The sequence below is a fragment of the Hippopotamus amphibius genome, chromosome 16, assembly GCF_030028045.1.
Source record: "Hippopotamus amphibius kiboko isolate mHipAmp2 chromosome 16, mHipAmp2.hap2, whole genome shotgun sequence".
Classification (NCBI taxonomy): domain Eukaryota; kingdom Metazoa; phylum Chordata; class Mammalia; order Artiodactyla; family Hippopotamidae; genus Hippopotamus; species Hippopotamus amphibius.
The window spans coordinates 61689654-61715842 of record NC_080201.1 but is presented as its reverse complement, the minus strand read 5'-3'; the positions used below and the strand labels follow the sequence as shown (position 1 = coordinate 61715842).

At 38.7% G+C, this 26189-nt stretch overlaps 1 protein-coding gene across 1 annotated transcript in view; it reads right to left on the bottom strand.

Annotated features, from left to right (window-relative positions):
- LOC130838297 (zinc finger protein 208-like) overlaps window positions 1-26189 on the bottom strand; it is a 325381-nt gene that overhangs the window by 230573 nt on the left and 68619 nt on the right. The window contains 1 exon segment of the mRNA XM_057711180.1: window positions 11960-11967. Within this exon segment, the coding sequence (XP_057567163.1) occupies window positions 11960-11967 (8 nt within the window).

Genomic DNA, 26189 nt, shown 5'->3' with positions numbered 1-26189 from the left:
AAAAGATTCTCCAGTAAGTACCCCCAAAAGAATTTTCATTTCAGAAGGAACACACAATAGGAAAAATATGTTGAGAAGCACCAAATTTTGAAATATCAGGTTCAGGTATATACACATATGTATAAAGTTTAAGAATTAGGGAAAACAGTCTGAAATCTCAATCATGATGTCATGCCTGCAGTTCTATAATAGCCAAGTACATAGTTCAACTACCTAACTGTGGAGTTTCATTTAATTGTACACTTACATGGCAAAAAATATACATACAGTAAAACCTTGGATTGCGAGTAACTTGTTCTGCAACCATTTCTAATAAATGTTAACTTGATATATGAGCTGCAATACGAGTAGTACGTGATGCTGAACGTCACATGATCACAACTGGGCCAATGGAGCTGACCACCCAAGAACGGATGGATCTGCATCATGAGCAACAGCAAGAGGTTATGGAGGAGATCTCGTCTGCAGAGGAGGAGAAAAAGGCAGAGGATTCTCTCAATTCAAATGAGAATAGAGATGTGTAAAATGTGGGAAACAATGCAAAATTTTGTAGAAAAGCACCACCCAAATAAGGCTGTAGCAGTGCGAGCAATGAATCTGTTTAACGACAATGCAATGTCACATTTCCGCAAAATCCTCAAAAGGAGGCAAAAGCAAGTGTCATTGGATAGATTCCGTATTAAAGTTGCACGAAAAGAAAAAGATTCCATTGAGCCAACAGATAGCAGTGATTCCGTTAGTGATAGTGAAAGTCCTCCTACACAATAACCCTCCTCTCTCATCTCCCTCACACCAGCCACGAAGGTTTTAAAAGGGAAGTGCAGGTTAATTTATTTTTCTTTATGTTTTGTATTTTCTTTATTATTTTGTATTATTTTGTATTACAGTATTTTAATCATTTTTATATGAATATTTTTGGGTTGTGGAACAAATCATCTGAGTTTCCATTATTTCTTATGGGGAAACTCACTTTGATACACAAGTGCTTTGGATTAAAGCATGTTTCCAGAACGAATTATGCTCGCAAACCAAGGTTTTACTGTATATGGCATATAATGTATGCCCTGAAAAGTTGTTATCTAAGGTCAGAGAGAACATTCATATGGAAAATAGTTGGAAAAAGACAAGAGCCAAAATATAATATAGGCCAAGGGCAATTTCATAATAGCCATGCCCAAAAAATTACATATCTGATTAACTAAAGGTAACTTTACAGTTCTTACTATCTGCCATGCAATATTTCAAGCCCATTAATTATTTTTGAGGTAAATAATTTTTCATATAAAAACACACATTAACTCTCACAGAAAGTAAATTCAAGAGACAGCATTTGAACCTGAGTGTGCAGAATAAGGTGACAAGTTCTTAAGTATTAAGCAGTACTGCCCATCCAGGCAGTACAGATTTTAAGAGGTCCCAGGAAACACCAGTATCTTAGAAATGTTTCAAGGAAGATACAGGAAGTGAGCTGTGTCACTTAGACTGTGACTGTCCTACTATTCCCAGATAACAATAGGAGTCATGTCCAGCACAGGCTGATGTACACAGTGACCAGACTGAGTTGCTGCTCTGAGTAAACTGTATTGTGTGTAAGCAGGGGTCTTCGCTTATGCAGTGTGTGAGGAGGCTGGGGTCCTGTGGGAACTGGGGAGCCTGAGTGCTAAATATTAATACAGTACTAGGAAGTACCAAAAGAGTTCACTTAGATCAACAAAAATCTGAGGGAAGGCCAGGACTGGGATTTAATAAAGCAAGAGTGAAAGTAGTGGACAATGTGGGGTCGGTGCTTGTGCTTGCAAATCTATGGGAATAGGACTGTGCAGCAGCAGATAAAAGCCTGACTTTGGAAAGAGAAAAACTGCCTTAGCAAGAAGCATAAAAGTGACTCATTCTCTGGAAACTATTATTGGCATGAAGGGAATGTGGAAGATATTAGCAAGGGAGAGAGTGTGCTGTTATGGGAAGACTGTAGGTTTACATCTATTCCAGTATTTGCTCTAAAAATGATCAAACAGAATATCCCACAAATTCCATTCCTAGGCATACACTCAATATTTGTTCCAGAAGATACATACAAGAATGTTCTTTGTGGGACCTAAGAGCAAAACCTGGAGAATGAACGAATTCATTCTGTATAAACACATGTGGCTGCAAGAAAACCCTCCCAAGAGTCCAGCAGTGGAGGATAGTCACGGTTGCTGGATAATGAGCTATTGGCGGGGTCGACAGAGGCTGACTGGTGGAAACAAAGGTAGCAGGAGGCTTTTGCAAAGGTTTAAACTCTTTGTGGATGTGATTATATTCGGTAAGAGTAACTTTTAAACCTATTATACATTTTAAAAACAATATCAACTTTAGTATTAAGTTTTTTAGTTAAATAGCTGTTATATAAAAGTAACAGATGTCTTTTGCTGAAATTTTTTAAAGTATTTGAAATCATATCGTTGGATCTTTTAACATTACAATCCCAAACGTGTAACACACATCAGATGAGAAGTACTCTTACTATATGTGTATTACTAAAGCTATACTTACTCTTTTCAATAGAAATTAATATGCACTGAGGATACAGGTGGAAGGGGAACTGGGATGAAGTGAGAGAGGAGCATTGACATATATACACTACCAAATGTGAAATAGATAGCTGCTGCTGCATAACACAGAGAGATCAGCTGGATGCTTTGTGAAGACTTAAAGGGGTGGGATAGGGAGGTGGGAGGGAGGCTCAAGGGGGAGGGGATATGGGGATGTATGTATACATATAGCTGATTGACTTTGTTGTACAGTGGAAACTAACAACAATGTAAAGCAGTTATACTCCAGTAAAGATCTGAAGGGAAAAAAAATAATGAATTTTGACTTCAGAAACAGCCACAGAAAATAGTACCCATAAGCAGCATTACTAAACAACCCAGAGGAAAGAATGACTTACATGGACGAGTGCTGTTCACAGCAGCATTTAAGCACAGAAAACTCTGGCCATGCCATGCAGAGAGATGGTCAACAACATAAGCAACCAATTACAGCCAGAAGAAGAGGACAGTAATGTGATGTGTATCAACAAGGACCAGGTAACTTTTCATGAAATTTAGTTGAAAAAGAAGACAGGGAACAAAGGAGCCTTCACTGAAACATGTAATTCAAGGAACGTAAGAAAATTTAAAAAACATTAGTTTTAGAAGCAGTAATAAAGGAAACCATGGACTGTAAAAAAATTATCTACCTTTCTTTAAATGAAATGAGATATTTTAGTATCAGCATAACAAGATATGCATGAAGAATCTACGCAGAGAATCATTATTAGAATAAACGAATGTTGGGGAAGCCAGTTAAAGGAGTCTTGTTCAGGTTTTAGAGGCTGCACCAGGCGTCTCTGACCAGGCAACGACCCTAAAAGCCGGCCATGTTCCAAACTGCTGAGCGACATGCAGGCCAGCAGGGGTGGTGCCAGCACCCCCTTGGAAGTCATTAGGTAAGATGGGGAGTGAGTCTGGGGGCCTCTTGAACCCTGAGGGGCTCGGCAGCCCCTGGGAATCAGAGAACATTCCAAGACTTACCAGTTAAGACCAAAGCATTTATGACAACCAGACCTGCAAACCTGCACAGCCTACAGCCTGGTGCTAAAAGTGGGACTCCTTCAAGTAGCAAACTGAAGTCTCAACCATGGGGTGGACACACTGCCCAGGGTTTTTTTTTTTACAGCTGGAACTCCAGATTGCTGTTCCAACTGGACCTCCCAGCGCTGTTTGGATTGGATGTAGGCGCTTCCCCAATTTGGTGATATATAAACCTGTCTTTAGTATAACTAAGAAAGTACAGTATTCTTAATTAGTAGTGTAAACTTTTCTTAATTCAATAAACTCTCAATTCTTATTTAACTGAGTGTAGAGTGGTTATCTTGCCATGAATCCTACAAACCTAAAAAGAAAGTAAAACTTGCAAAAAAAAAATTGAAATTAAAATAGAAATCAAAACTTCCTTATAGAAAACTACAGCAAATCAATTGAATGGTTACCTGTGACTGAAACAGTAACTTAAGAAAAAGTATGTTCTGAAAATATCAAAAATCTTTTATTTAAAAATGACATAGATGTAACTGAGGAAAATGTGTGTTAAAACAAATGTGATAACCACTAAACACCTATGATAGGGGCCAAAATACAGAACACTGAAAATACCAAAAATGAGAAATGATGTGGAGCAGCAAAAACTTCCTTTCATTGCTGATGGGAATACCAAAGGGTACAGCTAGTTTGGAAGAGTTTGCAGTTTCTTAGGAAACTAATATAATCTTAAACATGATCTAGCATTCACTCTACCTGATAGTTACATGAACGAACCAAAAACTTCTCTGCATGCAAATATATACACAAGATGGAGCAAATAATCCTGAAATTTGTATGGAACCAGAAAGACACTGAATAGCCAAAGCAATCTGAAGAATAAAAAAGCTGAAGGCATCACATTCTCCAATTTCAAATGATGTTACAGAGAATGGTAATTAAGAGTATGTTATTGGCCTTAAAACAGACACACAAGTCAGTGGAAGAAAACAGCCCAGAAATAAACCCATGCACATGCAATCAATATATTTAAAACAAAGGAGCCAAGAATATATAAGGAGGAAAGGACAGTGTCATCAATTACTATTGAGAACACTAAAAGGCACATACAAAAGAATGAAACTGGACCACTATCTTATACCATATGCATAAATTAACTCAAAACAGAGTAAAGACTTGACTGTAATACCTGAAAAAGAAAACAAAAATCTTCCTGGAAGAAAGCATAGTAAGCTCCTTGATATCTTGTCAATGATTTTTTGAATTCGAAATCAAAAGTATTAAAAAAAAAAAGTAAAAGCAAAAGAAACAAGTAGGTCTACATCAATCTAGAAAGTTTATGCACAGGAATGGAATCTATCAACAAAAGGCAACCTATGGGTTGGGAGGAAATATTGACAAATCATATATTTGATAAGAAGCTTAATGTCTAAGTTACATAACTCACAACAGCAAAAACAACAAAAATTCTGATTAAAAAATGGGCAGAGGATCCAAATAGATTTCTTCCAAAGAAATCATACAGATGGTCAACAGATACATGAAAAGATGATCAGTATCATCATCAGTGGAATAAAAATTAAAACCACAAGGAGATATCACCTCACAATTCTTAGAATGGCATATATATATGAGGATAAAACAAAAATTACACACACTCTGGCTGTAGAATTTACAGAAGTTTTAATATAAGTGGAGTGCGGAAAAATTTTGACTCACCCGTGTGTGTGTGTGTGTGTGTGTGTGTGTGTGTGTGTGTAAAACAACAAGTGTTGGCAAGGATGTAGAGAAAAGGGAACCCTTGTGTTTTCTTACTGCAGACACTGGGAAAAACAGTACAGATGTTCTTCAAATAAATAGAACATAAGATCCAACACTTCCCATTTCTGAGTTTTTATATGATGAAAATGAAAACACTCTAAAAAAGATAAATGCATTCCCCGTGTGCACTACAGTATTTACAATAGTAAACAACCTACATGTCCATCAATGAATAAATGAGTAAAGAAACTATTGTATGTGTAAAATATATATAATGTAATACTATTCAGCCTTAAAAAGAATGAAAACTTGCCATGTGTGACAACATGAAGGGCATTATGCTGTCTGAAATAGTGACATGCAGAAAGGCAAATATTTTATGATTTCTCTTCCATGTGGAATCAAAAAACACAAAATACAAAACAAGCTTATGCACAGAACAGATTTCTGCTTGACTAAGGCACAGGTTGGGGAGGTTAGAAAAATGAGAAAAAGAAAGCAGTTTAAAAGACATTATCAATGTGGTGCTTTCTATCAATATATACTAGGAGTCCAATACACATTTTTTAAATAAATGATGCATGGGGGATTTGGTGGGGGGTTGTTTGTTTTTACAGAAAAGCTAATTAGACGTATCAATAAGCTATGCTGTAAACTACATCTAATTTTTGAATTTTCAATTTTGGGCATTATCCACATCATGATTTCTTCCTACTAAATGCATCCTGGTACAAACCAGGATGGACAAAAAAAAGAGACAGACAGACTTAGCTCCACTTTATTGGATATTATTACGAAAAGGATCAACTAAGACACTATCATCTTCCCAAAGTAATGGAACATGGCTTTCCTGTCAAATGAGGTAACACTGTGTCCTCTAGACCAAGGGTTTTGGGAGTGAAACTTTCTCATGGGGTCAAAACAGGTCTTATAAGTTGACAATTACTTTCGTAAACAGGAAATGTAAAAAGACGATGCAGTCAGAGAACAGTAGCCGCTGGAGGGAGGCACTGTGGTCTAAGGAAAGCAGCATGGGTGGTGGTGTGATCCACGTGACTTTTGTGCAAACACTTCTCAGAGGCTGCAGGTAGAAACAAAGCACCCCCAAGTGGGCCTAAGTACCTTTCATCCCAGGAGGTTAAGACCAAGGAATACTTATAATTAACCCAAAGGCCTCCTAGTCATGAATATCCATTTGGGACTGTTACTGTGGATATTATAGGAACCTAGTTTAAAAACAAAATCTCAGTATCTCCTGCAGCCTTTAAACCTCTACCCTCTAAAAGTGAAAAGGGAACCTACAAAACAATAAAGAATACTCGCCAATCATATCTGACAAGGCACTTGCATTTAGAAGACATAAAGAACTTATTCACACTCAACAAAAAAAGACAACCCAATTTTAGGATAGGTAAAGGATCTGAACAGCCATTTCTCCAAAGAAGAAGGAAAAACAGCCAATACACACACGAAAAAGATATTTAACATAATTATTCAACAGAGAAATGCAAGTCAAAACCAGGACGAGGTACAACTCCACACCTGTACAATGGCTGAAGTCAAAAAGAAAGATAACAAGCGTTGGTGAGTATGTAGAGAAACTGAAACATTCATACATTCACTACTGGTGGAAACGTCAAATGGTGCAGCTGCTTTGGAAAACACTGGCAGTCCCTCAAAAGATTAAACAGAAAATGACCACATGACCAAGCAACTGCACTTTTAGCTTCATGCAAAAGGAAAATGTAAATATACGTCCACACAAAATGTTGTTCAAAAATGTTTCTAGCAGTATTGTTCACGATAGCCAAAAGGTGTAAACAACCCAAATGTGCCCAACATCATGAATGGATAAACAAAATGTGGTATTCATTCATGAAATATTATGAGGCAACGAAAAGGAAAGAACTATTACATGCAACACAAAAAATGAAAAAACAAACATTCAAAAATAAATTCCCTGCATATAAATGTTTATAGCAGTGTTACCTGTATCATCTAAACTTGGAAGGAACCAAAATGTCCTTCAGTTGGTGAACGGAGTAATAAACTGTGGTACATCCAGACAATGAAAATTCTATAAACCACTAAAAAGAAATGAGCTATCAAATTATGAAAAGACATAGAGAAAAAATTACATAGATATAACCAAGTCAAAGAAAACAGTCTGAAAAGGCTATATAAACTGATTCCAACTATACGACATGCTACAAAAGGCAAACCTATGAAGCCAGTAAAAAACATGTCATTTCAGGGTTTAGGAGAGAGGGAGAGATGAATGGATAGAGCATAGAGGATTTTTAAATAATGAAATTACTTTTTATGGTACTATCATGGTAGAAACATGTCAGTGTAGATTTGCCCATACCTATAGAATATACAACACCTAGAATGAATTCTAACATAAATATGGACTTTGAGGGGTAATTCATGTCAATGTGGGTTCATCAGTGATAACAAACATAGTCTCATGTCAGGTGTTGATAATGAGGGACCGTCTGCATATGTGGGGTAGAAAATACATGGGAAAGACTTCCCTGGTGGTGCAGTGATTAAGAATCCCTGGTCTGGGAAGATCCCACATGCTGCAGAGCAACTAAGCCCATGTGCCACAACTACTGAGCCTGAGCTCTAGAGCCCTCAAGCCACAACTACTGAGCCCATGTGCCTAGAGCCCATGCTGTGCAACAAGAGAAGCCACCACAATGAGAAGCCAGTGCACCACAACTAGACAAAGCCTGTGTGCAGCAATAAAGACCCAACGCAGCCCAAAAATAAGTAAATAAATAAATCTTTAAAAAAAGAAAAAAACCCACAAGAAAATACATGGAAAATCTCTATAACTTCCACCTAATTTTTCCATGAACCCAAAATCTGTAAAAAAAAAAAAAAAAAAAAAAAAAAAAAAAAAAGCCCATTAAAAGAAAGGTGTATGGGTTCATAATAGGTACTAATATGAAACAGTAAAAGAAATAACTCAGATTATCTTTTCAAAAATGTCCAGAGGTTATACAGCTTTTGGGGAAACAAATGTTAAATCAGGGACTTCCCTGACAGTCCAGTGGTTAAGACTTCACTTTCCAATGCAGGAGGTTTGGGTTCGATCCCTGGTTCGGGAGCTAAGATCTCACATGCCTCATGGCTAAAAAAACCAAAACATAAAACAGAAGCAGTACGGTAACAAGTTCAATAAAAGACTTTAAAAATGGTCCACATCAAAAAAAAAAAATGTTGAGTCAAGCACTCAAAAAAAAAAGAAATTCTATAAAATATTAAAGAAATATTCACTCCAAACACCCAATTATAGATATAAAAGAACACTAAAAATATCATCAAAATATGTAACTGATGATTGAATAAAGAAAAATGAAGGCCATTTATAACAATGAAATTTGCAAGATGAAAGTATCAGTGGCTTAAGCAAAACAAGTAACAGTAGTTTTAAATGTCAGCATCTACCACAACTAGAAACAAAAAAACTAGAAAATGAAAAAGCTCACCAATAAAGGCAAACGTAAAGGCAGGAAGTCACCCCCACACAAAGCTAATAGGGAGGTAGCAAGACAGAAGTAGTAAAATCATCTACATCCACAATAAGTAGTTAAGGGATATGACAATTAGATGTAAAATATGGTATCAGAAATAGTAATCGTGAGGGGACGAGAGTACAAATGCAGGGCTTATAAAATGTATTTGAAATTAAGAGATCAGCAACTTCAAGCAATTATGTATATACAGACTGCTATACAAAAAACTCAAGGCAATTGCAAAACTAAAAATCTATAATAGATATATACACAAAAAAAGAAAAAGGAGTGCAAACACAACACTAAAGACAGTTAGCAAATCACAGAAGAAAGGGGAAAAAAGACCTACAAAACCAAATCCAAAACAATTAACAAAATGGCAGTAACATTCATATCAGTAATTACCTCAAACAAATGTACTAAATGCTCCAACTAAAAGATATAAACTGGCTGAATGGATATAAAAACAAGACGTGTATCTATGCTGCCTACAAACAACTCACTTTAGAACTAAAGACACAAAGAAAGAAAGAGAGGGGATGGAAAAAAGTATTCCATACAAATGGAAATCAAAAGAAAGCCAGAGTAGCAATACTTATATCAGACAAAATAAACTTACAAATTAAGACTATTACAAGAGACAAGGACACTACATAATGATCAAGGGATCAATCTAGATGCCAAGATATAACAACTGTAAATATACACGCACCGAACATAGGACCACCTAAATATATAAGGCAAATATTAACAGACATAAAAGGAGGAATCAACTGTAACAAAATAACAGTAGAGAACTTTAACATCCCACTTAGCTCAATGGACAGATCATTCAGACATCCCAATAAGGAAAACCACAGGCCTTAAATAACACATTAGACTAAACTGACTTCATTGATATAAATATAGAGAGAGCATTTCATCCGAAAGCAGAATATGCATTCCTTTCAAGTGCACATGGACATTCACCATAGATAAATCACATGCCAGGCCACAAATTAAGTCTTGGTCAATTTAAGACTGAAATCATATCAAGCATCTTTTCCAACTACAACACTGAGACTGGAAATCCATTACAAGGCAAAAAAAACTGCATAAAACAAAGATGTGAAGGCTAAGCAATATGCTAGCAATGGACCACTGAAAAAATCAAAGAGGAAATAAAAAATACCTAGACGAATGAAAAAGAAAACATGACGATCCGAAACAGCAAAAGCAGCTCTAAGAGGGAAGTTTATAGCAATATGGGGAACAAGAAAAACTTCAAATTAACGACCCAACTGAACCTCAAACCTAAAGGAACCAGAGAAATAACAAACAAAAGTGAGTTAGTGGAGGGAAAGAAATAATAAAGATCAGACCAGAAACAGAGACTAAACAATAGGAAGGAGAAAGAATCAAGATGGCGGAATAGAAAAATGTGGAGATCACCTCCTCCCACAAATACATCACAAAGACATCTAGATGAGGAATAATTCTCACCGAATACCTACTGAACACTAGCAGAAGATGTCAGACAACCAAAATTGCAAGAAAGATCACCACATAATTGGACAGGATCAAATGAAAAAAAAAAAACAAAAAAACAATCGGGACAGGACCTGAACTCTGGGGAGAGAGCTGTGAAAGGAAAGATTGCCTCAACCTGGGAACCCCCTTCATCGGCTAGGAGATCAGGCAGGACAGAAACGGAGCCTCACAGGAGAAAGAATGCAACCACCAGCCTGCGGGAGGCCGAACAGAGACAGACCAGCAGAGAAGGTCTGTGCCACCTATGTGCTGAAACTTGATCTTTAGTGGACAAACCCTAGGAGAGGACTGGGGTTGGCTGCATGGAGGCAGCCTAAAGGAGCTGGAGTGCAGTACAGGCTGCAACCAGGGGTGTACATGTACAGAGCCCAGGCCTGCTTTAGAAGTGCCATTACTACCAGGCACATGAAGGGAGGGGTGGGGCCCCCCACCATAGCAGCCTCACTCTTGGCATGCTTACAGCAGACACAGATCTACCTTTACGAGCTCTGGGAGCACACAAGTGCACGCTGCCCACCCATGGAGGTGCAGCTGATATCAGAGCGCTCTTCCCATAGCTGTGCCATCTGCAGATTTACTCTGCCACTGCTGCCCCACAGGTCTTGTAAACTCAGCATCTGTGGGACATCCAAGTGGATTACAAGGTCTCCCGTGGCTGGGGCATGTCCGGCGTTAGCAGCTGCAGGCTTTGTGGGTACACCCACACAGAGGCGGGCCCAGGGTCTCAGTGGCTTCTGTAGCTTCTTGCACTGTGGTCCTGGTACCTAACTTCTGTATATCTGCACCTACTGATCTGTGCTGGTGGCTTCATACACATAGAACCTGAGGGACACCAGAGCCTACTGCCTGTATTCCCATGGGTGAGGCAGGGCCAAGAGCAGTGCTGACAAGACTGTACTTTGTGAGCCCACACGACAGGTGACAGGCGACCACAGAACACAATCACCGGTGGACAGCTCTTGCGGAGGAATACTCAGAGGATCCTATCCCAGAGGGAGTGCTCCAATCCTGCCTACCTCACATGGCAGCTCACAAACAGATGTGGGGATTCTACTCCAACAACTGGGGAGCAGACCCTGCCCCAACAGGGCTGTGACAATCACAGAGTAAAAAGGGGTGCCTAATTGATACCCACTGCAGGCTCTAGTCACCCCTAAACCAGTCACACCTCCTATCAAGGGGATAACAGACAGCACACACCGAGGAGAGATGTGGAAGGTATCCACACTAAAAACATCCCTCGTGGGGCTTCCTAGGTGGCGCAGTGGTTGGGAGTCTGCCTGCCAATGCGGAGGACATGAGTTCGATCCCTGCTCCAGGAAGATCCCACATGCCGCGGAGCAACTAAGCCCGTGTGCCAAAAAAAAAAAAAAAAACAACATCCCTCGCACCAAAAATATTAGACTCACACAGGCCACACAGGGATGCTCCCACATACAAACAGCCCTCCAAGACCAAAGTAGATAACTGTTTCTCTCCAATCATAGTCAGAGAAAAATAAGTAAAATGAAGAAGCAAAGGAACCACTCCCAATTCAAAGATCAAGAGAATTCCCCTGAAAGAATAATGAAACTGAACTCTCCAGTCTAACAGACACCACGTTCAAAAAGGAGGTAATAAAAATATTGGAAGAAATATAAAGGCTATTGAGAGAAATGCAGATTCCTGTAAAATGGAACTAGAAACAATAAAGAGGAACCAAGTAAAATTGGAAAACTCATCTGCCGAGGCAAAAGCTGAGCTGAAGGCAATAAATAACAAACTGAATAATACAGAAGAATGAATTAGTGATCTGGAAGATAAAATAATGGAAATCACCCAATCAGAACAGAAAGACAAAACAAATGAAAGCAATATACAATACCTATGGGATAATATAAAGCATGCCAATCTATGCAGAATAGTGATCTCAGAAGCAGAAGACAGGCAAAAGATCAAATTTGAATAAAAGAAATAATCTAAAAAAACAACAGAAAAGATCAATAAAACTAAAAGCTCGTTCTTTGAAAAGATAAACAAAATTGATGAACCTTTAGTAAGAAACATTAAGAAAAAAGAAAAGGGAGAGGGCCCAAATAGACAAAATCAGAAATGAAAAAGAAGTTACAATATACACCACCATAAAGGATTGTAGGGACTACTATGAAAAAATATTCACCAATAAAATGGACAATCTAGAAGAAATAGACAAATTCTTAGAAAAGTACAACTTTCCAAGACTGAACTATGAAGACATAGAAAATATGAACAGACCAATCACAAGCACTGAAATTGAATTGTGATTAAAACTCTTCCAGCTAGATAGCTTCCTCCACAGGAGAGCAGACAGCAATATCAAGCAGTATCAGCAGTATTTCATCTTGTGGAACTGAAAACCACAGCCACAGAAAAAGAAAATGAAAAATCAGAGGACTTTGTACCAGATGAAGGGACAGGATAAAACCCCAGAAAAACAACTAAATGGAGAGGAGATAGGCACCCTTCCAGAAAAAGAATTCAGAATAATGATGGTGAAGATGATCCAGGACTTTGGAAAAAGACTGGATGCAAAGATCAAAAAGTTTACCAAAGATCCAGAAGAATTAAAGAGCAAACACACAGAGATACGCAACACAATAACTGAAATGAAAAATACACTAGAAGGAACCAACAGCAGATTAACTGAGGCAGAAGGGCGAACAAATGAGCTGGAAGACAGAATGGTGATAATCACTGATGTGGAAAAGAATAAAGAAAAAAGAATGAAAAGAACTGAAGACAGCCTAAGAGACCTCTGAGACAATGTTAAATGCGCCAACATTCGCATTATAGGGGTCCCAGAAGGAGAAGAGAGAGAGAAAGGACCTGAGAAAATATTGGAAGAGATTATAGTTGAAAACTTCCCTAACATGGGAAAGGAAACAGCTACCCAAGTCCAGGAAGCACAGAGAATCCCAGGCAAGAAAACCCAAGGAGAAACACGCCAAGACATATAAGTAGTCAAATTGACAAAAATTAAAGACAGAGAAAAGTTATTAAAAGCAACAAGGGAGAAACAACAAATAACATACAAGGGAACTTCCATAAAGTTAACAGCTCATTTCTCAGCAGAAACTCTGCAAGCCCGAAGGGAGTGGCACGATATATTTCACGTGATGAAAGGGAAGAACCTACAACCAAGAATACTCTACCCAGCAAGGGTCTCATTCAGATTCGACAGAGAAATCAAAAGCGTTACAGACAAGCAACAGCTAAGAGAATTCAGCACCACTGAACCAGCCCTACAACAAATGTTAAAGGAACTTCTCTAAGCAGGAAATATAAGAGAAGAAAAGGACCTACAAAAACAAAACAATTAAGAAAATGGTAATAGGAACATGCATCTCGATAATTACCTTGAATGTAAATGGGCTAAATGCACCAACCAAAAGACATAGACTGGCTGAATGGATACAAAAACAAGACCCATGTATATATGTTGTCTATAAGACACCCACTTCAGACCTAGGGACATACACAGAATGAAAGTAAGGGGATGGAAAAAGATATTCCATGCAAATGAAAATCAAAAGAAAGCTGGAGTAGCGATACTCATATCAGATAAAATAGACTTTAAAATAAAAAATGTTACAAGAGACAAGAAAGGACACTACATAAAGATCAAGGGATCAATCCAAGAAGAGGAAATAACAATTATAAATATATATGCACCCAATATAGGAGCACCTCAATACATAAGGCAAATGCTAACAACTATGAAAGAGGAAATGCAAGGCAGAAATAGAGACACAGATGTAGAGAACAAACATATGGACACCAAGTGCGAAAAGCAGGGAGGGTTGGGGGGGAATGAATTGGGAGATTGGGATATCAAATTGTACACTCTAAATACATGCTGTTTATTGTCTGTTAACTGTATCTCAATAAAAGTTCTTAAAAAAAAAAAATCTTCCAACAGGACTTCCCAGGTGGCGAGGTGGTTAAGAATCCACCTGCCAATGCAGGGGACATGGGTTCGATCCCTGGTCCAGGAAGATTCTACATGCCACGGAGCAACTAAGCCCGTGTGCCACAACTACTGAGCCTGTGCTCTGCAACAAAAGAAGCCACTGCAATGAGAAAACGGTCCACCACAATGAAGAGTAGCCCCCGCTCTCCACAACTGGAGAAAGCCTGCATGCAGCAACAAAGACACAACACAGCCAAAAATAAATAAATAAATTTATTGGAAAAAAAAAATCTTCCAGCAAACAAAACCCCAGGGCCAGATGGCTTCACAGGCAAATTCTATTAAAGATTTAGGGAAGAGCTAACACCTATCCTCAAAATCTTCCAAAACATAGCAGAGGGAGGAACACTCCCAAATTTGTTCTAGAGGCCACCATCACCCTGATACCAAAACCTGACAAAGATGTCACAAAAAAAGAAAATTACAGACCAATATCACTGATGAACACAGTTGCAAAAATCCTCAACAAAATACCAGCAAACAGAATCAAACAGCACATTAAAAGGATCATACACCATGATCAATTGGGGAATGCAAGGATTCTTCAACATATGCAAATCAATCAATGTGATATACCATATTAGCAAATTGAAGGATAAAAACCATAAGATAATCTCAATAGATGCAGAAAAAGCTTTTGACAAAATTCAACACTCGTTTATAATAACAACTCTCCAGAAAGTGGGCACAGAGAGAACCGACCTCAACATAATAAAGGCCATATATGACAAACCCACAGCCAACATAATTCTCAATGGTGAAAAACTGAAAGCATTTCCTCTAAGATCAGGAACAAGACAAGGGTGCCCACTCTCACCACTATTATTCAACATAGTTTTGGAAGTTTTAGCCACAACAATCAGCAAAGAAAAAGAAATAAAAAGGATCCAAATTCGAAAAGAAATAAAACTGTCACTTTGCAGATGACATGAAAATATACACAGGAAACCCTAAAGATGCCACCAGAAAACTACTAGAGCTAATCCATGAATTTGGTAAAGTTGCAGGATACAAAATTAACGCACAGAAATCTCTTGTATTCCTATGCACTAACAATGAAAAATCAGAATGAGAAATTAAGGAAACACTCCCACTTACCACTGCAACAAAAAGAATGAAATACCTAGGAATAAACCTACCTGAGGAGGCAAAAGTCCTATATGCAGAAAACTATAAGACACTGATGAAAGAAATCAAAGATGATTCAAACAGATGGAGAGATATATACCATGTTCTTGGATTGGAAGAATTAACATTCCAAAAATGACTATACTACTCAAAGCAATCCACAGATTCAATGCAATCCCCATCAAATTACCAATGGCATTTTTCACAGAACTAGAACAAAAAATTTCACAATTTGTATTGAACACAAAAGAACCCGAATACCCAAAGCAATCTTGAGAAAGAAAAATGGAACTGGAGGAATCCGGCTTCCTGACTTCAGAGTATACTACAAAGCTACAGTAATCAAGATAGTATGGTACTGGCACAAAAACAAACATATAGATCAATGGAACAGAATAGAGAGCCCAGAGATAAGCCCACGCACATATGGGCAGCTTTTCTTTGACAAAGGAGGCAAGAAAATACAATAGAGAAAAGATACCCTCTTCAATAAGTGGAGCTGGGAAAATTGTACAGCTACATGTGAAAGAATGAAATTAGAACACTTCCTAACACTATACACAAAAATAAACTCTAAATGGATTAAAGAGCTATAAGGCCAGACACTATAAAACTCCTAGAGAAAAACATAGGCAGAAGACGCTATGACATAAATCACAGCAAGATCTTTTTTGACCCACCTCCTAGAGTAATGGAAATAAAAACAAAAATAAACAAATGGGACCTAATGAAACTGAAAAGCTTTTGCACAGCAAAGGAAACCACAAACAAGACAAAAAGACAACCCTCAGAATGGGAAAAAATAGTTGCCAACAAATCAACTGACAAAGGATTAATCTCAAAAATATACAAGCAGCTTATGCAGCTCAATATCAAAAAAACAAACAACCCAATCCAAAAATGGGAAGATCGAAATGGACATTTCTCCATGGTAGACATACAGATGGCCAACAAACACATGAAAAGATGCTCAACATCACTAATCATTAGAGGAATGCAAATCAAAACCACAATGAGGTATCACCTTACACTGGTCAGAGTGGCCATCATCAAAAAATCTAGAGGCTTCCTAGGTGGCGCAGTGGTTAAGAATCCGCCTGCTAATGTAGGGGACATGGGTTCAATCCCTGCTCCAGGAAGATTCCACACGCCGCAGAGCGGCTAAGCCCGTGCACCACAACTATTGAGCCTGCGCTTTAGAGCCTCTGAGCCACAACTATTGAGCCCATGTGCTACAACTACTGAAACCCATGCTCCTAGAGCCCGTGCTCCACAACAAGAGAAGCCACGGCAAGGAGGAGCCCGCGCACCACAATGAAGAGCAGCCCCCACTCACCACAACTAAAAAAAAAAAGGCCTTCACACAGCAAAAAAGACCCAACACAGCCAATAAAAAAAAAAAAATCTAAAAATTATAAATGCTAGAGAGGGTGCAGAGAAAAGGGAACCCTCCCACTGTTGGTGGGAATGTAAACTGATACAGCCACTATGGAGAACAGTATGGAGGTCCCTCAAAAAACTAACATTAGAACTACCATATAACCCAGCAATCTCATTACAGGGCATATACTTTGAGAAAACTATAATTCAAAAAGATACATGTGGGACTTCCCTGGTGGCACAGTGGTTAAGAATCTGCCTGCCAATGCAAGGGACATGGGTTCAATCTCTGGACCAAGAAGATCCCACATGCCATGGAGCAACTAAGCCCATGAACCACAATTACTGAGCCCACTTGCTGCAACTACTAAAGCCCACGTGCCTAGAGTCCATGCTCTGCAACAAGAAAAGCCATCGCACTGAGAAGCCAGTGCACCTCAATGAAGATAGCCCCCACTCGCCACAGCTAGAGAAAAGCCTGTGCTCAGCAACAAAGACCCAGCGCAGCCAAAAACAAAAAGATTTTATTTATTTTTTTATTGTTTTTTGGGGGTACACCAGGTTCAATCATCTGTTTTTATACACATATCCCCGTATTCCCTCCCTTCCTTGACTCCCCCCCCCGAGTCCCCCCCACCCTCCCTGCCCCAAAAAAAGATTTTTTTTTAAGAAAGCATACAAAACAAAAATACATGTACCACAATGTTCATTGCAGCACTATTTATAATAGTCAGGACATGGAAGCAACCTAAATGCCCATCAACAAATGAATGGATAAAGAAGACATGGCACATATATACAATGGAATATTACTCAGCCATAAAAAGGAACGAAATTGAATTATCTGCAGTGAGGTGGAGAGACCTACAGTCTGTCATACAGAGTGAAGTAAGTCCGAAAAACAACCAAACACCATATGCTAATGCATATGTATGGAATCTAGAAAAATGGTACTTATGAACCTAGTGGCAGGGCAGGAATAGAGACACAGACATAGAGAATGGACTTGAGGACACAGTGGGGGGGAAGGGGAGGCTGAGACAAAGTGAGAGACTAGCATTGACATATATACACTACCAAATATAAAATAGCCAGTGGCAAGCTGTTGCATAGCACAGGGAGATCAGCTTGGTGCTTTGTGAAGACCTAGGGAGGTGGGACAGGGAGAGTGGGAAGGAGGCAGGATAGGGAGGTGGGGACATGGGGATATATGTATACGTACAGCTGATTCACTTTGTTGTACAGCAGAAACTAACACAACATTGTAAAGCAATTATACTCCAATAAAGACGTAAAAAATTAAATAAAATGATCTCAAATACAAAAAAAAGAGGAAGGAGGGCTCATATCAATAAAATCAGAAATGAAAAAGAAGTTACAACAGACACCACCATAATACAAAGTATTGTAAGAGACTACTATTACCAAGTATAGGCCAATAGAATGGACAACCTAGAAGAAATGGACAAATTCGGAGAAAAGTACCATTTACCAAGACTGAAACAGGAAGAAACACAAAATATGAGTAATTCAATTACCTGTAATGAAATTGAATCAGTAATTTTAAAACTCCCAAAGAACAAAACTCCAGGACCAGTGGCTTCATACCTAAATTCTATGAAACATCTAGAGAAGAGTTAATGCCTATCCTTCTGAAACTATTCCAAAAAATTGCAGAGGAAGGAACGCTTCCAAACTCATTCTATGAGGCCAGCATCATACCAAAACCAGACAAATATATCACAAAAAAAGAAAATTACAGACCCAAAACATTGATGAATGTAGATACAAAAATGCTCATCAAAATACTAGCAAACCTACTCTACCAATACACTAAAAGGTTCATACACCATGATCAAGTGGAATATATCCAAGGTGTGCAAGGATTTTTCAATATCTGCAAATCAGTATGATACACTACATTAACAAATTGAAGAATAAAAACCACATGATCATCTCAAGAGTTGCCAAAAAACATTTTAATAAAATTCAACATACATTTATGACAGAAACTCTACAGAAAGCAGGCATACGGGGAACATACCTCACCATAATAAAGGCCATATGTTACAAACCCACAGCTAACATCACAGTCAACAGTGAAAAGCTGAAAGCATTTCCTCTAAGGTGAGGAACAAGACAAAGATGCCCACTCTCACCATTTTTATTCAACATAATTTTGGAGGTCGACTGGCATGAGCTGATGGGTCAAGAGCTGTATTCTGCTGGTATGACCATTAGCAGCTAGTTTTGCCCTATCTAGCCATATCGAAGTCTTAACAAAATTCACTCAACAGGCCTTAAATGATAGTAACCAGGCTATTAGCCTACTGAATTCTGAGCTATAATGACAAAAACAGTGCTATAAAACCGCATGGCCTCCAACATCCTTACATTTCAGGGAGGCACCCGTGCCATAATTCAAACTGTTGAATGAATGCTGTGTTTTCATACTTGATGAATCCTCTAATGTAACACATTTAATGAAGCATATGAAAAATCAGATTTCTGCCTTAAGTGATCCATTCCCAAGTCCTGACTTCAAAAACTGGTTTGGCGTGGGAAGCTCTTGGCTTAAATATTTACTTATAACACTATGAATGTTATTAACTATATTGTATTTTGCCTGTTTCACAGGATTATTGTTTCTTGTATTACCAAATGTGTGACTGAGCCACTGACAGAAATAATGATGACTAGGCTACTTGAAGCAGTTGATCAAATATATAGCTCTGTATGTGACCAATGACTGTAACAGTGTAACTCTGGATATGGGAAGATGCAACAAGAGGGAATTTTTCCTGGACCATAACAGATTAGGAATACAGGTGGTCCAGAGAGCTTTGACTTTTGTTACAGAGACCTAGCCCGGTACTGGCACACTGAGTGGCCTATCAGCAAGATCTTCATCAGACCTGGGAATGAGCCTTCCTACTAGCACCGTGGGACAACATGGTCATGAAATGCCTCCCAAAGTATGGTCGAATTTATGACCATGAGGGGGCCCTGTCAACTATAAATTGGAACTTGCCATCTGCCTGTACAAGAATTAAATCACTCTGTGCTGCTGTAGCTGCTGACCTTCCATATCCCCCGAAGGGAATTCAGGGTGGAGACCAGGAATGAGGCACTCTGTGATTTGGAGGATGGGCAGAACAGGTCTTTAGATAGATGTTTTTCGGAGCTGATTTTATGAGCCCAACCCTTGCATCCTCTCATATCTAGAAAAGCACTAAATCCCTACATGGTGATGTCTGCTCCTTGTGACTAGCAGAAACCCCCTACAAAAAAAAATGTATTTGAGTGCATGTACTCCTCCTTTACCAAGAATACATATATACTAATCTTTCCCCCTGCCTCTTTGGAATAGTTTCTCAGAGCTATCTGGGATGCTGTCTCCCGGGCTGCAGTCCTCATTTTGCCCCAAATAAATGCAACTCACAACTTAAAACAAACAAACAAACAAACAAAAAAAACACCCCAAATTTTGGAGGTTGTAGCCATAAAAGAAATCCATGGAAAGGAGGAAGTAAAAGTGTCACTGTTTGCAGATTACATGATACTATACATAAAAAAGCCTAAAGACACCATCAGAAAACTGCTAGAGCTCATCAATGAATTCTGTAAAGTTGAAGGATACGAAATTAATACACAGAAATCTGTTGCATTTCTATACACTAACAAAAGATCAGAAAGAGAAATTAAGGAAACAATCCCATTTACCATCACATCAAGAAGAATAAAATACCTAGGAATAAACCTACCTAAGAAGGCAAAAGAACTGTATTCTGAAATCTGGAAAACACTGATGAAAGAAACTGAAGAGGACACAAAGAGAAAGATATACCATGTTCCTGGATTGAAAGAATCAGTATTGTCAAAATGCCTCTACTACCCAAGGCAATCTACAGGTTCAATACAATACATATCAAATTACCAAAGTCAGTTTTCACAGAATTAGAAAAAAAATTTTTTTAATTTGTATGGAAACACAAAAGACCTGAATAGCCAAAGAAGAACAGAGTTGGAGGAATCAATCATGCTACCTAAGGACTAAACTACAAACTACAGTAACTGAAACAGTATGGTACTGGCACACACACACAAAAGACATATGGATCAATGGCACAGGATAGAAAGCCCAGAAATAAACCCATGCAACTATGGTCAATTAATCTACCACAAAGGAAGCAAGAATATATGATGGAGAGAAGACAATGTCTTCAACAAGTGGTGCTGGGAGGACTTCCCTAATGGCACCCACAGTGGTTAAAGATCCTCCTGCCAAAGCAGGGGAAACAGGTTCGACTCCTGGTCTGAGAAGATCCCACATGTCTCAAAGCAACTAAGCCCGTGCACCACAACTACTGAGCCTGTGCTCTAGAGCCTGTAAGCCACAACTACTGAGCCTGTGTGGTGCAACTACTGAAGCCCACGTGCCTAGAGATCGTGCTCTGCAACAAGAGGAGCCACCAAAATGAGAAGCCCGCGCAGCACAATGAAGAGTAGCCCCTGCTTGCCACAACTAGACAAAGTCTGTGCACTGCAATGAAGACCCAACACAGCCAAAAATAAATAAATAATAAAATAAATCTTAAAAAACAAACAAACACACACCACTGGTGCTTGGAAAACAAGACAGCTATTTGTAAAAGAATGAAATTAGAACATTCTCTAACACCATATACAAAAATAAGCACACAATGGATTAAAAATCTAAATGTTAAGACCAGATATTATAAAACTCCTAGAGAAAAAACATAGGCAAAACACTCTTTGACATAAATCACAGCAGTATCTCTTTGGATCCATCTCCTAAACCAAAGGAAATACAAACAAAAATAAACAATGAGACCTAATTAAACTGAACAGTTTTTGCACAGCAAAGGAAACCATAAACAAAACGAAAAGACAGCCTACAGAAGGGGAGGAAATATTTTCAAAAGATGTGACCCATAACGGATTCATTTCCAAAATATACAAACAACCCAATATTAAAAAAAAAACAAACAACACAATTTAAAAATGGGCAGAAGATCTAAATAGACATTTCGCCACAGAAGACATAGCAATGACCAGAGGCACATGAAAAAATGCTTGACATCGCTAATTATTAGAGAAATGCAAATCAAAACTACAACGAAGTTATCAGCCCATTCCAGTCAGAATGACTGTTATCAAAAAGTCTACAAAAAATAAATGCTTAAGAAGTTGTGGAGAAAAAGGAACCCTCCTAAACTATTGGTGGAAAACAGTATGGAGGTGCCTTAAAAAACTAAAAATAGAGTTACTATATGATTCTGTAATACCACTCTGGGCATATATCCAGAGAAAATAATAATTCAAAATCATACATGCACCGTAATGTTCATACCAGCACTATTTACAACAGCCAAGACAGAGAAGGAAACTAAATATCCATCAATGGATGAATGGATAAAAATATTGTGGTATATATATATATATATATATATACAATGAAATATTACTCTACCATAAAAAAAAGATTGAAATTTTGCCATTTACAGCAACATGGATGGACTTAGAGATTATCATAATAAGTGAAGTCAGTCAGAAAAAGGCAACAACCACACAACATCACTAAGAGGTGGAATCTAAGATATGATACAAATGAACTTATCTTTGAAACAGAATCACACTCACAGACATAGAGAACAGACTTGTGGTTGCCAAGGGGGAGAGGGGGCATGGGAGAGAGAGATTGGGAGTTTGGGTTTAGCATATGCAAGCTATTATACATAGAATGGATAAACAACAAGGTCCTACTATACAGCACAGGGAACTATATTCAATATCCTGTGATAAACCTTAATGGAAAAGAATATAAAATGTATATATATGTGTGTGTGTGTGTATGTGTAACTGAATCACTTTGCTGTACAGCACAAATTAACAGACCACTGTAAATCAACTATACTTCAATTAAAAAAAAGAAGAGGCCTGCATCACCCTGGTAACCAAAACCAGACAAAGACATCACAAAAAAAGAAAAGTACAGGCCAATATCACCAATGAACATAGATGCAAAAATGCTCAACAAGATATTAGCAAACCGAATACAACAGTACATTAAAAAGATCATACACCATGATCAAGTGGAATTTATCCCAGGATGCAAGGATTTTTCACCATCTGCAGATCAATCAATATGATGCAACACATTAACAAACTGAAAAATAAAAACCAGAAGGAGCAACCAAGATGGCAGGGCAGTAGGACATGAAGCTCCCCTTCTCCCACAAATAAATGAAAAATACATCTACACGTGGAACAATTCTCACAGAATATCTACTCAGCGCTGGTGGAGGACCTCAGACTGCTGAAAGGGCGAGAAAATCTCCATCTAACCGGGCAGGAAAAAAAAAAAGAGAAAGTAAGCAAGCAATTGGGTCAGGACCTGTGCCGCTGGGAGGGAGCTGTGAAAGAGGGAAGGTTCCTGCACCCTGGGAACCCCCTCACTGGCAGGGAGATCTGCCAAGACAGAAGGGGAGCTTCAGAGCCTCAGAGGAGAATGCAGCAGATGGTCTGTGGCAGCCAGAGCAGAGGGAGAAGCACACACTCAATGCCACTGCCTGGCACTCCCCAGCCTGAGATGCACGTCCTGGGAACTGGAACTCAGGCTATGGAGATCAGACCTAGGGAGAGGACTAGGATGGTTATGTGGAAACAGCCCCAGGGCGGCGGGTGGGGCCTGGAATCTGGTGTGACCACAACTGAGCAACTGAGGGTGTATGAGGAAGAAGCCTGGGGCGCCTTAGAGGCAAGGCACCATTGTTTGGGTGGTTCGAGAGGGAAAGGGCGGTTGACCATTGTACCCTTTTTCCCTGTGCACACACTTGCTCTCAAAGAACAGGACACAACGTGTACTGGCTCCAGCGGTGGTTTCCAGCCACCTCCCTGACCCTTGCAGACTCTAGGAGTGGTCAGCAGCTGCCACCACTACCCACCTGGACTCCAGAAATGGTCATGAGCCACCTCCTCTCCCATTACATGCTCAGGGGGTGGACCTGGAACCCGAGGGCTCAACACTAGCTGATTCATCTGCACATCCCCTATAGAGGGGATAACCACCAGCACACGCTCACAACACAGGTGACAGGCATCCACACTAAACACAGCCCTCACACCCAATCTATTACACCCACACAAGCTGCACAGGGACGCCCCCACATATCCAGAGCCCTCCAAGACCACAGTAGGTAATTGCTTCTCCTAAACTCACAGAAGAGAAACATAAGTAAAATGAAGAAGTAGAAGAACCACTCCCACTTGAAACAACAATGAAACAGACCTCTTCAGTCTAATAGACACAGACTTCAAAAAGAAGATAATGAAAATACTGAAGGAATTAAGAAAGGCTATTGATAGAAATACAGAGTACTGTAAAAAGGAACTACGAACTATTAAGAGGAACAAAGAAAAACTAGAAAACTCATTTGCAGAGATGAAAGCTGAGCTAAAGGCAATCAATTGCCCAATGAATAATGCAGAAGAAATAATAAGTAACCTGAAGGACAGAATAATAGAAATCATGCAATCACAACAGCAGAAAGCCAAATGAAATAATAATAATAATAAAAGTAATATAAGCGATCTATGGAATATAATAAAGTGTGCCAATCAATCTATGCATAATAGGGATTCCAGAAGGGGAAGAAACAGAAAAGAAATCAAAAATGTATTTGAAGAAATTATGGTGAAGAAAATTCCCAAACCTGAAAAAAGGAAACATATATCCAGGTACAGGAAGTAAAGAGGGTCCCAAACAAGATACATGTGGAACCATAAAAAAACCAGAATTGCCAAAGCAACCTGAAGAAAAAGAACAAAGCAGGAGGTATAACCATCCCAGACTTCAAACAATACTACAAAGCTACAGTAAATCAAACAGCATGGTATTGGCACAAAAACAGAAATATGGATCAATGGAACAGAATAAAGAGCCCAGAAATAAACTCACACGCCTATGGTCAATTAATCTTCAACAAAGGAGGCAAGGACATACAATGGGAAAAAGACACTCTCTTCAGCAAGTGGTGCTGGGAAAGTTGGAGAGTCACATGTAAATCAACGCAGTTAGAACACACCCTCTCACCATACACAAAAATAAACTCAAAATGGCTCAAAGACTTAAACATAAGATATGACAACATAAAACTCCTAAGAGAGAACATAGGCAAAATGTTGTCTGACATAAACTGTATCAATGTACTCTTAGATAAGTCTCCCAAGGCAATAGAAATAAAAGCAAAAAGAAACAAACGGCACCTAATCAAACCTACACGTTTTTTGCACAGCAAAAGAAACCATCAACAAAACAGAAAGACAAACTACAGAATGGGAGAAAATATGTGCAAACGAAGCAACTGACAAGGGCTTAATTTCCAAATATACAAACAGTTCATACAACTCAACAACAAAAAAACAACAATCATAACATGGGCGGAATACTTAAACAGACATTTCTTCAAAGAAAAAATACAGATGGCCAGTAGGCACATGAAAAGATGCTCAACATTGCTAATTATTAGAGAAATGCAAATAAAAACTAAAATGAGGTACCAACTCACACCAGTCAGGATGGTCATCCTTAAAAATTGTACAAATAACAAATGTTGGAGAGGTGATGGAAAAAGGGAACCCTACACTGTTGATGGTAATGTAAGTTGGTGTGGCTACTATGGAAAAAAGTATGGAGGTGCCTCAGCAAACTAAAAATAGAATTACCATATGATCCAGCAATCCCACTCCAGGCCATATATTTAGACAAAACTATAATTCAAAAAGACACATGCAACCCCATGTTCACTGTACTATTCACAACAGCCAAGACATGGAAACAACCTAAATGTCCTTCAACAGATGAATGGATGAAGACAATGTGGTACATATATACAACGGAATACAACTTAGCCATAAAAAGCAATAAAGTAATGCCATTGGCAGCAACATGGATGCAACTAGAGATTATCATATTAATTGAAGTAAGTCAGAAAGAGAAAGACAAGTACCATATGTTATCACTTATATGCGGAATCTAAAATATGACACAAATGAACCTATCTATGAAATAGAAACAGAATCACAGATAATAAACAGGCTAGTGGTTGCAAGGGGGATGGGGTTAGGGAAGGGGTGGAGTGGGAGGTTGGGGTTAGCATATGTAAGCTTTTATATACAGAATGGATAAACAATAAGGTCCTACTATATAGTACATAGAACTGTATTCAATCCTATGATAAACCATAATGGAAGAGTACATTAAAAAAAAAGAATATGTGTGTATACACA